The 17,112-nt window shown below is 34.4% G+C and overlaps 1 protein-coding gene across 5 annotated transcripts in view; it reads right to left on the reverse strand.

Moving 5' to 3' along the window:
* Positions 1-394: 394 nt before the first annotated feature.
* Positions 395-17,112, reverse strand: part of LOC121673095 (alpha-(1,6)-fucosyltransferase-like) — a 90,166-nt gene continuing 73,448 nt past the window's right edge. For all 5 annotated transcript variants that reach the window (XM_042046138.1, XM_042046140.1, XM_042046141.1 and 2 more), the window contains 3 exons: positions 16,824-17,000; positions 10,774-10,924; positions 395-7,074 (listed from right to left, as the gene is read on the reverse strand). In XM_042046138.1, coding sequence (XP_041902072.1) covers positions 6,757-7,074; positions 10,774-10,924; positions 16,824-17,000 — 646 coding nt within the window. In that variant the 3' untranslated portion in view covers positions 395-6,756. The remainder of the gene's footprint in view (positions 7,075-10,773; positions 10,925-16,823; positions 17,001-17,112) is intronic.

Genomic DNA, 17,112 nt, shown 5'->3' on the forward strand with positions numbered 1-17,112 from the left:
ATATTTGGAAGTGGGCGGCTGTCTCGTTGTGATAATGTTTTCATAGCATGAGCAAGAAGAGACTTCTCTTTCTAAATGGACTGAACAAGGTTATTATGGAAGTGGTAAACAGACTGAACATCTTAAGGGTTGTCTTTTCACATTGTCAGTGGGAGAAGGGAGGAAGGTGGGGGGAGGAGGAGAGTTCTGAAGGTGGTATAATTTTTTTTTCTTCTTTTAGGTCTGTTAATAAACTTCTTTATATTCTTTCAAGTTTGGTGCCTGTTTTGCATTTCTCCTAATTCTTATCTCACAGCAGATAAACAGTAATGAGTATTTTGGACCAAACCACTACACTAAATTGGTGTTTCTGCCCGGTTACAAACCGAACCCGCGACATTCCACAAATCTGAACTTATTGTGTATAACAATTTTATTCTCAAGTGAAAACAAAATCTTATAGATGTTACAAACTGACCAGAGATTTAGAATTATAAACTCATCATCACAGGTCATTCTCCAGCAATAAGCTGAAGTACTAAAGAGAACTACTCCCACCAACATAACACAGGCCCAATTCCTTCTCATTCCCAAAGAAGCTAGTAGGATGTCCTGGTTTTTGGTTTCCTTCCATTCTTCCAGTTTGCTACTATTTGGAGAGGTATCAGCAAATGTACTTGGCTTCTTAAAAAGATGGATCTTCTGTAGACAGCCACATTGGACAGCAATCTCTACATTTAGTGGCTTCTCACAGCTGAGCTGCAATATCCTCATGGCTCTGCTTGGAGTGGACTAATTAACTGAGAACAGTGCAGCTGTATTACACCAAAAAACCCACAAATTTGCCAGAGAGGAACACTAAGTTAAAATAAAGGAATCCAAGGCCGAGGAGTAGCAAATTAAGCTGCATGGTCCTGTAAAAAGACTGCATCCACATTGTGTCTCTTGCAAATTAAGCTGCAGGCATTAGTGTATAATAAGCACTAGCCAAAAATGAATAGGGAATGCTATGAAAATACATCTTTCATGTGGTCAAGATACTTGTCATGGTATGAGCTGTAAACCTTACTATTAAAGGAATTTCTATGCCTTGTAAGCCTTCTAAACACTTATCAGGTGCATGAGATTATAGTTGTTTCCCCTTTGGATCTTTGACTATACTAATGAGGGACGACATAAAAACACATTTTAAAAAAATAAAAACAAAACCACAAATCTGCCAGAAATATAATTTCACATGTTATTATGAAAAACCAAATACAGAATAGTCCCTTGGAATCCTGGTCAAGTAATGACAACTGGGTAAGGAACTCAAAATATGTGAAGCAGAAAGGTTTGAAGAAGGTTCATATAACCACAGTAGATCAGGATCAGATTCAAGTAGGTGGCAGGGCTAATGGAAGGGCAAAAAAATGCAGAGTCTTCAGGAAACATCAACCTAGCTGCTTCTATTAAAATGGTGCAACTTAAGGATATCTTTAAGACAGTTAAGAGGAAATGGGATGGGGTCTGTTACACTTCTTAAAGAAAATGTAGGGCATTTGGGACTTCATCTCACCATCCTCTAGAAAACCCTTCACAAATATACTAAAATGAAAAGAAAACGTTGAGTCTGGATAAAGTGGAAAAATCATGCAAAACTGAAAGTAAAACCAGTACACATACTGCCAGCAGTTATAGAACATGTACAGTACAGTGCACTGGAGACAGCTCCTTCCCTCAAGAGCACCTCCCGAGGAGTCAGCCCAAGTGTGACCTTAATTCTGAGCAATGGCAAAGACATTTCTGTGCAAACAACTGACAGGCCTTTACATTAATCCAAACTTGTTTGAACTGCAGTGGCAATAGGATTCCGCCGACAAGCTGAGTCAAAGGAAACAAGCATAAAAAATAAAGGGATTCCACTGAACAGCAAACATCACCAGCATTGTCTGTGCACAGTACTGAGAGGGCTAAAGACCAGCAAACATCAGTGCACAGGATTCTGTAGTAATGCTGAAAGACCTCTGCCTTACGTACTTCCTCAATAATCTTGTACACAGCGAATGCAACCAGCGATGCAGGCAAACAGAGAAGCAATTCTTTTCTGCAGACTTGGGAATTTTATACTGTCCTCTTATTTGCATCATGCAGTGCCATGTTTCATGCTTTTTAGAAATGAACAGGATACTATGAAGTCAAACACAACCTGTAAGCAGTTCATATTTATAAATAACTTTCTTTGCTTCAGTCTTGCTCCATGTAAGCTTACATAGAGAGGACCTCGACCAAAGTCTGGAGACTACAATTACAATTCTAGGGGCACCTAAGGGAATTAGAATTTAAGTGAGCTTTAAATACAATTTTAATTCTATACAATAAGAAAACCACACAATCTTTTGAACCCCTTGACAACCTGCTCCCAGGCCACCAAAATCGGAATGAAACTGTAATATAAAAAAACCCAACAATCAGAATATGACCATGTTTATACACGACTGCGACTGGTATTAGGCAAAAATTAAAAAGGAGGGTTGCAAATTCTATGTATTTCTCACAATAGCAGTATGATTTCACTGGCAGAGGTCCTTAACCCAGTACTGAAATATTTATTTGTGGCTTTACAAGATGATATAGCAACTCAAATTAAAAGCACAATATCATGTGTTACTAGACTCTCTCTCCTTCCCATTTCCCAAATTAAGCAAATTATTTTTATCTGGTTCCTCAGTCACATCAGAAATTACATTGTGAAGAAACTAATGACTTGGAAAAACCAAGTTCAATTCACTGTTATGAAAAGGTTCCAAACGGTAGGTAGTACTCGACCGGAATGAAGAAAAATCTCCCTCCCCCTAACTAGAATTTGTCATGAAAATTTTCCACTTATTTTCTATAATGTTCCTACCTCAGAAGAGCCTTATTTTATAATTGCGTACCAAAGAAACATAAAACCCATTATGAAGGAAACATTTACATTGTGAATATCTCTCTGTAAAAAAGGTATCATCAGTTCTCCTTTCTGAAAATTGGTAAAGGTGAAAAATCTCCCTGTTTTCCTTAAGGTTTTCTTAAAATTCAGTGATAGAAGGGGTAAACAAAAGACTTATCTGAAGGTAAGCATTTAAAAATATGTAAAAACTTTGAAATAAAACATCATCCTTCATGAACAAATCCATAATACTCAGCAGTTCACATGGGCAGGATGTTGGAAGAGACAGCTTGTAAATCCCACACATTTGACCATGGGCTGAGCTGAAAATCAAGGACAGAACTCAGGTCAGTGGCACATCAATGTCACAGAAGACCAGTTAACTGAACCACTCAGAATAAATTTCTTAGCTTCCAAGCAGCATGTAGAATATGAAGCTTCCAGAGACTACATTTACCTGGCAAGTCAGTTTTTCCAGAGAATGCGACAGTGATAATGTAAAACAGCAAAGAACAAAAGAGCGCTGTTCATATTGGGTTTTATGTATGCAACATGCATATGCACACGTTCACACCAATGTTTCTTAGAGAGGAAAATTTTAATTAAACAGCAATTGTTTAAGGCAGTATGAAAGCTTGTTGTTTTATGGATGTCAGAGAAGATGGTTTGGTATGAGGCAAAAGTTACAAGACTAGATTGTTGCAGGGCTACAAGGTAAACAGAACAAACACAACGTATGCTTGCTTCCTCGCAAGCTTTCTGGCTAGTACCTTAATGAGTTCACAGCCTTCAAAAGATTCAGTTTTCTCCCAAGTATCTGAGACAAAATTTTTATTTCCTATTATTTCACTTTTCTGTGAGCCACTACCAAAATCTGGGGGTCTCTTTTCCATGTACCCATGGATCCTTTGCCACTGTACACCGAGAATAAAGTCTCAAATATTTATTTTGTTAATATAAAACAAAATCAGTTTTAATGTACCAATGTCTCAGGATTCCAAGATATAACTAATTGGTAGTCTTAAAGGAAACAAATCTCTAGAAACACGCATCTAGCAAGCAGGGTATTGCTAGATTTCTTCCTCTGAGAAATACTGAATTTTCAGCACTAGAGGATCATATAACCCTGGGGAATAAGATCATAGCATCTGCATTAGTACATTTCTGAATTATTAACAGTAATGCTATAATTCTGTATCATTTCATGATCGTTTTCTCAAAGACGATGACCTAATTATTCATTAGGTACTCAGAATATGTAAGGAGGCATGTGTACCTTGCCAATATTTTGTCAGATACAGTCTGCTGAAGAATTGCCACACTAAATAGGTACATCTTCTACAACATCAGTGTTTTCAGTTCTCTCATTACCACACCAGAAGATCTGCTCTTGCCTTTGGGCTCATCTCAGATATTCTGTTATTTATCTTCTTTTGTTGTATTTTCAACTGAGTTACCTGATTATGGCAAAATTTTCATGTTAATTTATTTATGAATATTATTTCTGAATCACACTCTCAGAAATGAACTAAAAATGATGGGCTCTGAAGCTCTATGTAAATAGCTTAAAAATTAAAACATTTTCAAAATCTCTAAATATCAATTAAGTTAATGTAGTATTTGTGGAGAAACAATTAAACTAGTTTTTCCCAAAAATAAAATGCATTGACTTAATTATTGAGGAAGAAATGTTCGTGGGTTTAGATCTTTTTTCAAGTCGAAAAGGAAAGTAGTAGTAGTTTTATATGTACAATTGAAAATAAAGTAAAAAAAAAAAAAGTTATAATTTAGCCTACATTTGTACCTCTGAAATACCATATTTGCCTGAACTAGTGGAAAATTTACCAGCATCACTTGAACAGGAAACTACTGTCATAAAGCTGCTTCCTTAGCAGCTTCAAGACATAGAAACACCAGTTGATTCTAGATACCTTTTGTTGCAAAAATTACCTTTTTTTAAAGGTGACCTTGTCACCTTTAGCACTTCCTGGACAGTCTTTCTAATTTTCCATTATCCTTCAATCAGTCTTTAAATCTCATTTGGTATCTATGCTCATTTTTACTGATATGTCTATTTAACACTATGATCAATCTATCTTTTTTCCCCAGAGTTTTTCAACTTTGATTTTGTTATTCTTTTTCAAGACACAAAATAATTTTTCAGTTGAGGAACACCTTACTGGAGGGGATCTACAGGATCAGTCCTGTAAGTAATGTCAGCAAGTACTACTTTGTAATTCCTTCACACAACAATCCAGTTCCATCTCACCACCATTTCAATTGGAAGCCTGCTGCTGAACTGCACATTGCCAGAGACTTCCTTCTAGTTTTCAGTCTAAAATGTATTCATGGTCAAGTGCATCCATTCATTATGTTAACAATGTCCTTGGTCTATTCATAAACATAATTAAGTATACTTTTGCTTTGCTAAGGTCAACTAGCCATGCTGTTTTAACCTTTACTCACATGGCATTTTCTCAGTCTCTGAATAGCAAACATTTTCAGCACTGCTAGTGATCCAAACTGGATTCCACTAGAACCAATAAAATACTATTAATATATTCTTTTTATTTGGAAACAATTTCTTGCTATCTTACATATTATATATATATACACAACCATGAAATCTATGAATTTGTTTGTAAAATTATTTTGTAAATTACCTCTTTTCTTAATAGAGAGCTGACTAGCAACAGACTTCAAAACACTAAGAATTAATAACAATCTTATGACATGCATAAAAATTCATCCTTGTATATTTTCTTGAAACCTACTATTTTTGGGTAAGCTGTTAGATTTTTTTTTAAAGTAGTCCAGATCGACAGGTTCTATAAACGGGATAACCTGCAGTATTTTACTCAAAAGTAATTACATTCAATGCCAGAATGCTAAGTGGCCATCCATAATACCCTAAAGCACGAATTATTTTCAGAAGAGAAAGGGTAAGAAAATAGTGTTAGAGGGTAAATGTAAGCAATTTAGCCACTGAAGTAATTCTGCTGTTACCTACTGTCCACAAAGCTAAGCAGCACTGTGCCCTATACAACTGTTGAACTACACAAGTGTCTAAAATTCAATGAAACTCTGGCTACTTTTTCCTTAGTTTGTGGATTTTGTGTTGTTGGTTTTTTTCAATCAAAGGCAATGTCCAGAAATTACCAGTACTAAAGAATCTGTTCATGGCATTGTTTACAAAAGTTCCTAAGAGACTTTATTGTTGAATGTAACCTTTATTTTATTAATGATGAGAAATAATCAATGGAATGCTAAAAAAACCCCAAACTTGTAAAGAAATCTAGTCTGAAATCTGATTCTGTTGTTTGAAGCAAGTTCAGTGGTCACGGTAACACCAGATGAAAGTTGACTCTTGCTCATAGTGAAATAGGCATGGCTCTTCTAAAAAGGTCACAAACTTTTCAAATATAGGCACCATGTTTCAAATTTTGCACATACAAAATATGTTCATGTCACTCAAATTACACAATGTGGCAGTGTTATAAGTCTGAACATTATTGTCAATTAATGGCGGAGAAAAGAGCCCGAAGCTCACGTAAGACTAATGACTGGGACAACTCCTGGAAAGAGACAAGAAGTATAAAACAACAGTTTTCCTGTTGTACGTGGGTTTGTGTGTGCATGTGTGAGAGTGCATGTAACGAAAATGTTTAAGAGTAAGTTCAGGTAATAGCCCATCCACTTGTTCTCAACTTCTGATCCAGTTTCATTGCAAAGGCTTTGATTTTAACTGCATGATAAAATGCAAATTCAAATCCCATAGAAATCAATAGTTAGTGTGTTGTTGACTGGTTTGAACCAATCAAAATTGAGTCTTTTTTATAATAATTGCTGAATGTCTTCTTTTTAATCTACTTGTCAGCCTCTGGGTATGTAGGATACTTGACTGTCTCAATTTTCTCCTTAACTTTATAGGATGGGTACAGGCCTGTTCTTCCTAATTTCCTATTGATGCCTTTTGAATAACCATCCCAGTGGTTTCCAGCTACTCCAATTATATCTCCAGGTTCCATAGGAATTTCATCAGCAGTTCGTGGATGATGAGCATAAATAGCAATCTGGTTGTGAGCATTCTGTCCCCCAAAGTAGTAGATATCATCCAAAGAATGGAAATACGCTGAAGCATCTGGATGCAACGTCTGCATAATTTCATAGGCAACTCGACAAACCTTAGAAATAAAAACAGAAGTCATTAATATTGTGTGTGACTGAAATATACCATAGAAATCAACAACCAATGTAAAGTAATATTTCCCAAGAAGATCAGGTTCTGGAATGTCCGGGTTAAAAAAAAAAACAACTAACCAACCGACCAACCAACCAACAGCCCCCAAAAAATCAAAAACCAAACCAAAACACCCACCAAAAAAACCACAGAATCCCTGCATCTTTACTAACAAAAAACATGACATTTTGGAGAATCTTAATTAGGCCTCTGGTGATTAGATTTGATAAACAAATAAATAAATAGGTAAATAATTAGTACAGTCTACTCTTCGGTATAAAATGAAAACATCTACATGAACACTAGCTATTCAGCTTTTTAAAATGAATGATCTGTAGCCAATCAGATATAAAAGCAAATTAGTTTTCTTTTTCTAATACTACTACTACTAAAAATTGTATTTTACTTCCCTTTGAATTTACATTTTCAAAATTTATCGTGCAATAACGAGGCCTTGCATTTACTTTTCTAAGGGAAGTTCAAATTTTCACAACCAAACAGTTCCAGAAGTCCAAGGCTTTAAAATGCTGTTTATATTAGAATAGTGATAGTATTGTGACTGTTGGCAACTTAGAAGACAAGTAAACGACAAGAGAATTCCATCAAGGCAATAACTACATTGGTGGGAAGAAAGATGCACTTTTACTTGTCATTGTGTCCCATTTTATGAAGGGAATTTTCACCAGACTGAACACACAGTCCCACGTCAGAATTATGTTGTATTTCTCAGAGTTGCCAGAAGCACAAAAGGCTTATGAAAAAAAGCTCTTTTCAGCAACTGGCTAGAAAGCTCTTCTCTGTCAGGTGTCCGCCTTGGCTACTGTGAGTTTTCTGACTTCTGACTTCCATTACTGTATCTTTCTCCGATTTTGCATAAGTTTGATAAAAGTTGATTAACAATACAGCAGATTTCTTCAATATGAAGGAGCATTTAAGCTTTTTAATAACTTTCAGTCTATGTTAATATAGCAAAGCTTGATTTTACTTTTATTTTCTCCCTTTGAAGATACAGTGAATAGAACTTTGATCAGTCATACTAGATGTATTTGTACTTTCCTAGCTCCTTTGAGAGAGGCATTGGCTTTAAAAATGTAATAGATTTCCTTTTATCCCTCTGCATCTGAACTTTTTTCAGAAGTACCTTTCAGATGATCAGGCTGAAGTTAATTATTTCAAAGTACCTGTTACACTGGTACTATATTACACTGTAATATAGAAACAAATTTGACTACCCATTTATTTGCAGAAGACTATTTATTTTATAGCTTCTGTGACTATTTTGGTTTTGTTCTCTGCATGTGTGTGTACCCCAGGAAGCAGATGCAGAGAATACACACTACAAAAATTTAAAATCTTTTCAGTAGAAATGCTTTTAGCATGTGTGACTTGCATATCTGACACAAAACATTCAACAGCTCCGCTCAGCAATTGTTTTCTTTGTAGCACCAAACCTGGGTAACTAAACTGTAAACTGTTGAGGACAGCAGGCAAAATATGCACATGCAGAAATATAGCTAAAGCCAGCCTCCCATTTTTTATTGCCAGATCCCTTGTTCTGCAGCCTGTATACTTACATGTACAATGAAAAATACAAAGACTAATAAATTCTGGAAAGAAACGAAGTTATGAAGAAAAATACATCAGTCAGAAGGAGCTACAATTTCATCTAAATCAAGACTGAAGAAACCAAAAAAAATCTTTGCTGTAATTTGTAATCTTAATTCTCCTACTGTGTTATGATTTGTGTAACTACCATGCAGCTTTTCTATAAAATTAATTAATTAATTAGTCTATTCAATTAATGTGACATTGCTGAAATACAGTGTCAAGGTAGGTTGTTTCCCCTGACTCTCCGTTATGATGGGACTAATTCCTTAAAAACAGTATTTTAATGAAATATCTCTTCTTCAGCTTACACCACTGTTCTTCTGGTTTCAGCACCATAAAACCCAATTACTACAGGGGAATTCCTGATTCTATTCACATGTAGCACCATTTTCTCTTAATATCTCTGTAATGAAGTTTAGACTCTTTTTGGCAAAATGGAAAAAAAAAAGTCAGCATAGAATTGATTAATGAGAAAGCCCAAAAACCACATTGGAAATACGTAAGAATACATTTTTAACCTTATTTTCTGTTCATACCTATTGGACAGAAGATGGTCATTAATGGCCTTATTTTGCTTACCTTCAAGGCCAACGTGACTATCAAATGGTTTATTTAATTGATGGAAGGACAGGCATAGCAATGCAAATATTAGAGAATCAAATTTTAAATCCATAAAAAGAAAACTTTATGAATGGTGGGAAAACTTGCAACAGACCTTAGAAAAGCCCAATATATGAAGATTCTGTAGAGACCCACATTGTTGCATGCCCAGAAAAACTGGTATTAAATTATTTTTGAGGAGATAGAATTATTAAAGCACAAGAAATTGCCTAGAAAAAATTAAGTAAATTACTGGACCAAATTCATAGTCCAGATATTGACAGTAACAATCTAACACTGGATTTCCTATATTTCAGTAGAATTTTCTCCAACTCTGGAAAACCAAATACGTTATCCAATAAGCAAGTCTATTGTCAAATGCGTGGTGAAACAGAATGTGAGTTGAGCTCAAAGACACCATGTACCACAAAGGTACCCTCGAAGGGGGTTGTATCAGATGCCCTCCAGAGATCTTGATCAACCTGTATCATCTTAACTACGTTTATAACCAGGGGTTTACTTAAAGCAAACATTTATCACTTTTAACACAGCCATCTGAATACAACAATAGCAGAAAATGTTACAGATTTTTCATTATGTTTTGACCCAAGACCATATAATTGTCCCTTCAGACCATGAACTGTCTCTACACCAATGCACATGTTGCATTTAAGACATACAGCTGTAGGTTTCACCTCTTTCACTGTGATATGCATTCAGTGGATGTACTTCAGTTAAATCAAACTATTATTATTAAAGTGGATGGCTCCTCACAGCTCTTCTTAGTGAAGATTTTTACTTTGGATTTTACTCATGTCTTTGGTCTGAAAAAGCCTATATTAATAATCTTTAAATATGCTATAAAATGTCATTCTCTGAACAGGATGCGGTGAATGGTAAATAAAGTGGTAAATAAAATGGTAAAAAAATACGCACAAGCATGATTGAGGGATAAGAGACTTTTCTGTACTTTTTGTTGTTTTGCTGTCTTCTTGCTACAGCAATTTTATTAAGAATTATGCCTGTCAAAGACAATATATCACTGTATTGACCATATATTAATATTAATATTATGCTTGTTACCTATTTTTCATTGCAGTGCAGCAGACAATTTACATTTGAGGCTGTGGAAAGCATTTAGTTTTTATGTGAATTTTAACTTTTGATTTTTGTATCCACTTCCATCTAATAGTAAAATCATGTGTGATTGTGTCACCTAAGAGAATAACGACAACAGCAAGTAAAAACATTCAATCTGATTGAAATCTTGCCATATGTGAATTAGAGGGATCAACACATCAGTCACAAAATCCTGCTTGGTGACTTTTTGCTGTGGTTTTAATCTTAAAACAGATTTTTATAAACAGAAACAAGAAGAAAACGATGATTTAGAACTGTTACATATAATCTACATTGTATCTGCATTGCACTTTACCTGGGATGAAAATGTGCAGACCAGGAAGTCTGCCTGAGACAAGAAGTGAATATCCAGAATGACACCTCTTAGGGAGTTTTCGGTGTATCGGTTATGCAGTCCTGCTGACCAGGATATGGAGTTATCACTGATAAATTCATAATTTGGATACCTGTGAAAATACAATGCACAGTTAATAGCATTGTTCTGTTCATTTTTATTTTTTTAAGAAGCATTACCTCTGCTGCAAGATAAGGTTGTTAATTTGTTTAAGTGAGCCTCTGCTTTACAGGAAATTAATTACAATTTTGCTGAAGCTTCTAGAATGTTACTGCTGCCTCCAAGCATGCCCTCTCTTCATCTAGAAAAAAATTTAAATACAAAGATGCTGTAAGTCTGTCTGATACATAACAAAGTAGAAGAAGTGAAAGAAATATCAGGAAGTATATACCACATTCTGTAAATGATGCTGATTTTAGATGAAATATAGTCAGACCACTTAGTTTTCTCTACTGCTAAATAGGATACAGGATTCTGACTTTACTAGACTACATTTCTTACCATACTATTAGACACTGATTAGGACACTGTGCAAAAAAACCCAGTCACCTGTAAAAGGGACATATTAAATAAAGGCATGTAAACTAATGAAAAGAATTTAAAAAGTCTTTCCCAGTTCTTAAGACCATATGGAGAACAAATTTTCCAATTCACTGGTCAAAAGGAAATAAATGTAAAACTCCATGCCAATACACTTTTCCTGACTTACTACAAAAAAAAAAAAGTACTACTTTAAGTCAAAATATTTTATTTGAAATATAAAACCTTAGTTTATGTTATATTAAAATAAAAGATTTTATCATGTAGCAATAACTTAAAAATAAAAAAAAAATCCTTTAAAAAATACTGGAAAATAATGGTCTTTCTCAAAAAATTTACACTTCTGTATTGGGTAACTGAAATCTGAAAGAAACTGTGGCAAGGAGCATGAATAATTAAATTTTCAGTCAGCCTCCTACCAAAGACAATTATTACAGATGTAACAAAGGTAGTAACTACATTGCTGTTACACAACAATTATATTTCAATCATGAAGTGCAACTCGCATAACTAACCAGCCAACTACAAAATTTCAACTACACAACTTACTATAAAACAAAACTATATATATAAAAGCTTTTTTTTCAAATTTATAACTTCATTGCAAATATAAATAATACATTTCACAAGAGAGCAAGGCAGCCAATATAACATTTGTAAGAACATGCCTAATTTATTCCATTTCAATGTTAAAAATATGAAGAAACTGTCTTCGAAAGTGAAATGGACAACTATAGCTGGCTTTTGGGACTACCAAATCAGCAAATTTATCTCAAAAGCAAATCAAAAAACTGTATGCAAAATGCCCACGTTTGATGTGGAATGTATGGGTGTACCTGATCATGAATGTCAGGGAAAGTTCCTACTATATTAAAAAACAAGAAAAAACAAAACAAAACCAACAAAAAAAAAGAAAGAGAGGGTGGAAATAATATTAGAGTAACTGATAATACCCCTTCTGAGAAATTACAGAAGCATATGAAGCTATAAATAGTTTTTTTCAGTAGGAACTCTTTCACAATTTTAACTTTCTGATCTTTTCATGTCTAGCATTTTTTTGTCAATATTTAACTAGCTCTCAAAACCCAACAGATGACACCACAATATTTGGGACACATTCTATTCCAATTTCCATTGTGTTAATCATATTCCTATTTTTTTTTTAAAGAAAAAAAAAGTACAGACCAAAAGGAAATACGTCATCCTCTACTCTAAGAACTAGCTGAGAAACAGAGATAAGCATCAGTCTTATCTCAGTAAACAACTCTGAGTGGAGCAACACAAAGAACATTTAATAGGAGATGGCATTTCTAGGGACAATAAACATGGTAAAGATATTTGCACACCCCTTTGCAAGTTCTTGGTATCAGGAATACCACTAAAATTAATCACTTCCTTCAGACTTCAAAAATCAGAATCCACATGCTGAGCAGATACAAAAGAACTTTTCTTGAAGAATCTGATTTCTTATTAGCAAAAGATCACTCTAATAACTTTAAGGAATGAAGCACAGGGGAAAAAGTGTCATATTGGATGTGGTAAAAAACAAAAGGTCAGAATTATTTACGCATCTTTTAATGCATATATTTAAAATGTTCTCCTTCTTTCCTTTATTCTGGAACCAGTCTCTGAGATGCTTTTAGATCTGGCCTTTCATTCCATTTTATAAAGTTGATCCAAATTCATCTAACCAACGGTTTCAGAGCCCACTCTTCAAAACAGTCATCAAAGCTTGTAATTTATCTACTCACATTTTTCAGCTTTCAAACAAGCACTTTTATGTTGTCTCCCACACACACAACGCTACATTCATGCTTGGGAGAAGAGGTCTCTTTTAAAATATGAGTGAAATAGCAGCCATACTTAGTGTGACCAAAGAACCTTCTGGTTCACTACCCTGTCTCCAACACATGCTGAAAGCAGAGCATAAAGAAAAATACAGAAAAAGGCCAGATGCACACTCCTCTCAAACTGTATGTGGCCCACTGACTTCAGGTGAGGTTTAATTTTCCTTCCCACTCCCTACAGTGCTGTAGATTCTATTTGAAGCTATTCTTGCCACAATGACTGCAAAGAAGAAAGAAAATCAAACTACCAAAGCTCTATAGTTAGCTCTTGCTTCCTTCCATTCCATTTTCCATCTGTATTTATACTATGAATAATGTAATACTTTAACTGTAAGTTTTTGGGGAATTTTTTTTCTTTTTAAGTAGAACGTGGACACAAACCCATTACTAGGATTCCTGAATGTGTAGAAAATGAATCATACATAGTAAGTTGTCATATTTTTATTGACAGAATCACTGAAACACAATGTTGTGTAGGATGCCTCCTAGCTTTACTCACAGTCTCTTTTCTGAAACAGGAAAGGCCCAGGAATCATTTAAGTTGGAGAAGACCTTTAAGACCATTGAGTCCAACTATAAACCCAGCACTGCCAAGTTCACCACTAAACCACGTCCTGGAAGTGCAACATGTACATGACTTTTAAATACCTCCAGGGACAGTGGTATTACACTTCCTTGGGCAGCCTGTTCCAAGATAAAACCAAATAATGGAAACTGGCACAACTCTGTTTCCTTTGTATTGGATTACATATATATAGTGTATCTCTTCCACATATCTAAAAATAATACCCAGTTCTTCTAAAGCTATCTGATAGATTCTTAAAACCTATGTACAGGTGCTCTAAAAAAAATTGGAAAAGATATGAGCTGTTCATCAGATTCTAGTACTTTGAAGCACTGCTGAATTCTATGTATCAGGCATACTATGTGGGGAGGGTTGGCCAAACTACAGATAGGATAAAGGGAGAAGAGACATTAACCTGCTACTGTGGAAGTAAATAAACAGTAAAAAAAAAAGGAGAAAAAAGAAAATAAAGATGACTTTACAGGTAGACATTCTGGAAGGAAGAATAATATTTGCTGAATTTTTGTGTTCATGTACAAGAGAAAGACACCTAAATAGGTTCATATACAAACCAGAAACACGTTAAATATGATATCTTAAAAATGTTATGTATATGTCATCTGTATTATTTTGAATACCCTAAAGAGAGAAGATACTTCAAGTAGTATTATAGACTAGAAATAGATATACCAGATATTCAAAAATTTGCATGTGAAAACGATTAAATCAGCCAAAGAGAAAGCAATTTACACCATCCCTAACACATCACTTATCTAAGATAAATACCAGAAGCTGTCACATGCTTTAATCGTCTGATCATTGCAGTTGCTGAACTCTCAACCATGCTACTCTCTACTAAAGTTGTTCTACATAATCCTAATTCTGAAAATATGTCACTTCTTTCCTTCTTCTGGAAATAGAACACAAACACTCTACAAACTGGTGGTAGTGACTGCACTATCTTTACTACTGTACTTGCAGTTGGTAGACATCTGACTGCAAGGGAAGTTTCTGAAACTTAAGTCAAAACATTTCTGTTTTCATGACTATGAATAGTTTAAAATACTTCTCTTGCTAGAAACAACATGCCTATTCATGTGAATGTTGGCTAGATTTTCTTTACTTAAGTGCCAACGCTGTTTGACAGCCAGTCACTCTCATGTAGAGATACAGTATCTAGGACTTACTAATATTACTGCACCAAATAATGAATGCAACATAAGCTACTGCAATGTGACAGCTGTTTCTATCAAAGCTCGGTAGTTCAATGTGACTAGAACATTTCTGTCAGAAGTGTAAACCAATCTATAGTTGATTTCACAAGAAGAGGAGGAAAAGCTTCTTTACTGCCAAAACATGACCTTAACCTGCCTTCAGATGCTATTAAATGCCCAAACATCAAATTGCATCCTGCCTTCTCTGAAATCACAGGAAGTTTCAAACGCCTTCTACTCAAGGCATCTGAAGCTGCAAGCAACAGTAGGGTGCAAGCAACGAAGGAAATTATCTTTCAGTGTAAGCTGTGACCTGAAAACTCAGCCGTAACACATGAAAAGTTCCTCACTACTTACAGATTCTATGCCTTTTATGAAGAAAACATAAAATTAATGCTGTACTACTGAGCTGTATCTTACCATATTAAAGTAAAATTGTGATTTGGTATGGACTTGAGCTGTAATTCTTAATAAAATTCAGTATTGTTGTACTGAACAAGTTACAATTCTACATTAGTTTTTGTTGCTATTGTAAAATTGGGATGATATGTTTACAGGGAGAGCATCTCATTATTCACAAAGAATGGTAAGGCTTGAAAGTTAAACAAAAATAAAAATGCATAACTAATATTGTTACATCAATATTGGATTCTGTTAAGTTACAAACAGTTATTAAAGTTATTTAGGACAATATAATGAATTAAGTATTATAATCTCAACTTCGTATTACCTGTCTTTTCATTGTTTAGATTTGCATTTTAAATGCTATCATTGTTTCTGCTATTGTTCTTGCCTCTACACATACAAAAAAGGAAGGATTAGGTTGCCATCATCTGGAGTTTGTTTGTTCATTCAGTTTTTACAAAACACCATAATTTTAAACAGCAGCCTTTTATAGATAGGAAAGAAAAACAGAAACAGCACAGTTGAAATAGACAGGTTTTCAATGCTGTAGAAAATTCTTCTACTACAAAATAACATTTTCTGCTTACCTTGCATGTCCAAAGAAAATCTGTTATGTAGTATGTTACCTTTTATATTTTTCCAAGAATGTCATAAAGAATAGAAGAGTTCAAAAATTTGCCACTACTTTGATCAACTTTAAAATCAAGTTGCCTTGATTTTAAAAAAGTATTAATTAATTAATTAGAAGTATTAATTTACAAGGAAATACAGGCCACGTAGGAGTAAATGAACATTTACTATGTATCCATATCTAGAGAGCTAGAAGAGGGCACAGAGCAAAGAAAGGGACAAAGACACTCTAAGAAGTTGAGAATCTCACATATATTAAAGGACAAAATTATTCAACATGTAGGGTGAAAGTCTTCTATGTTATCACCATAGAAGTCCTTCTGAAAGAGGGAAGAGCTTCATCATCAGCTTTTCACTTATAAAAATTCCTCTGTCAACTGTTCACAGATTGGTGTTTTTTGGACAGGTGATGCTTTTTAATATATTACCAGTTTTTACAATATTCCTAAGTAGTTTATTTTTAATATGTATGTTCAATAAGAATTTGTGTATTTATTATATTTATATTATTTATACATATATTATTTATATTTACCTTCCTTCTACATCATTAGTTTGTTTTTACATAATCACAGTTATCTTGCTCAACTCTTCTAGATTTTTAACATTAAGCTTTGAAAAGCATACTTGGGAGAAAAAAAATCCCAAAAACACATATCTGAGAGAGAAATTGAAATGACTGGAAAATGAAATGCAATCTTAACTGAATAAAGGATAAAAAAACCACCTACACTAAAACTTGTGTGCGCAATAGTCAGAAATTGTAAAGGTAACTGGAAGGAACTGTAATACAAACATAATTCATCTTACTTGGACTTTGCCTCTTGCAACAATGAAGGGTCATCTGTAGCCAAATACACTCTTTTTTTATCAACATGCATCCTGCGAGCAAGAAGTTCAAACCGCTCTTCCACGTGTACCATGTACTCTTCAATGGGGTGAAATGCTGCCTCTGTCCCTACTTTGTCTGTCCTTCGGACGTGAACACTGGAAAAAGGTAGAAACTAGGAATTACATTTATTTATAAATACTACACATACTTTAGCAAAGGAAATTTTAAATTGAATCCCTACATAAAAAAAGGAAGGATTAAAACTCA

The sequence above is a fragment of the Corvus kubaryi genome, unplaced genomic scaffold, assembly GCF_017639235.1.
Source record: "Corvus kubaryi isolate FWS band 111438036 unplaced genomic scaffold, C.kubaryi_AGA036_p1.0 65182, whole genome shotgun sequence".
Classification (NCBI taxonomy): Eukaryota; Metazoa; Chordata; class Aves; order Passeriformes; family Corvidae; genus Corvus; species Corvus kubaryi.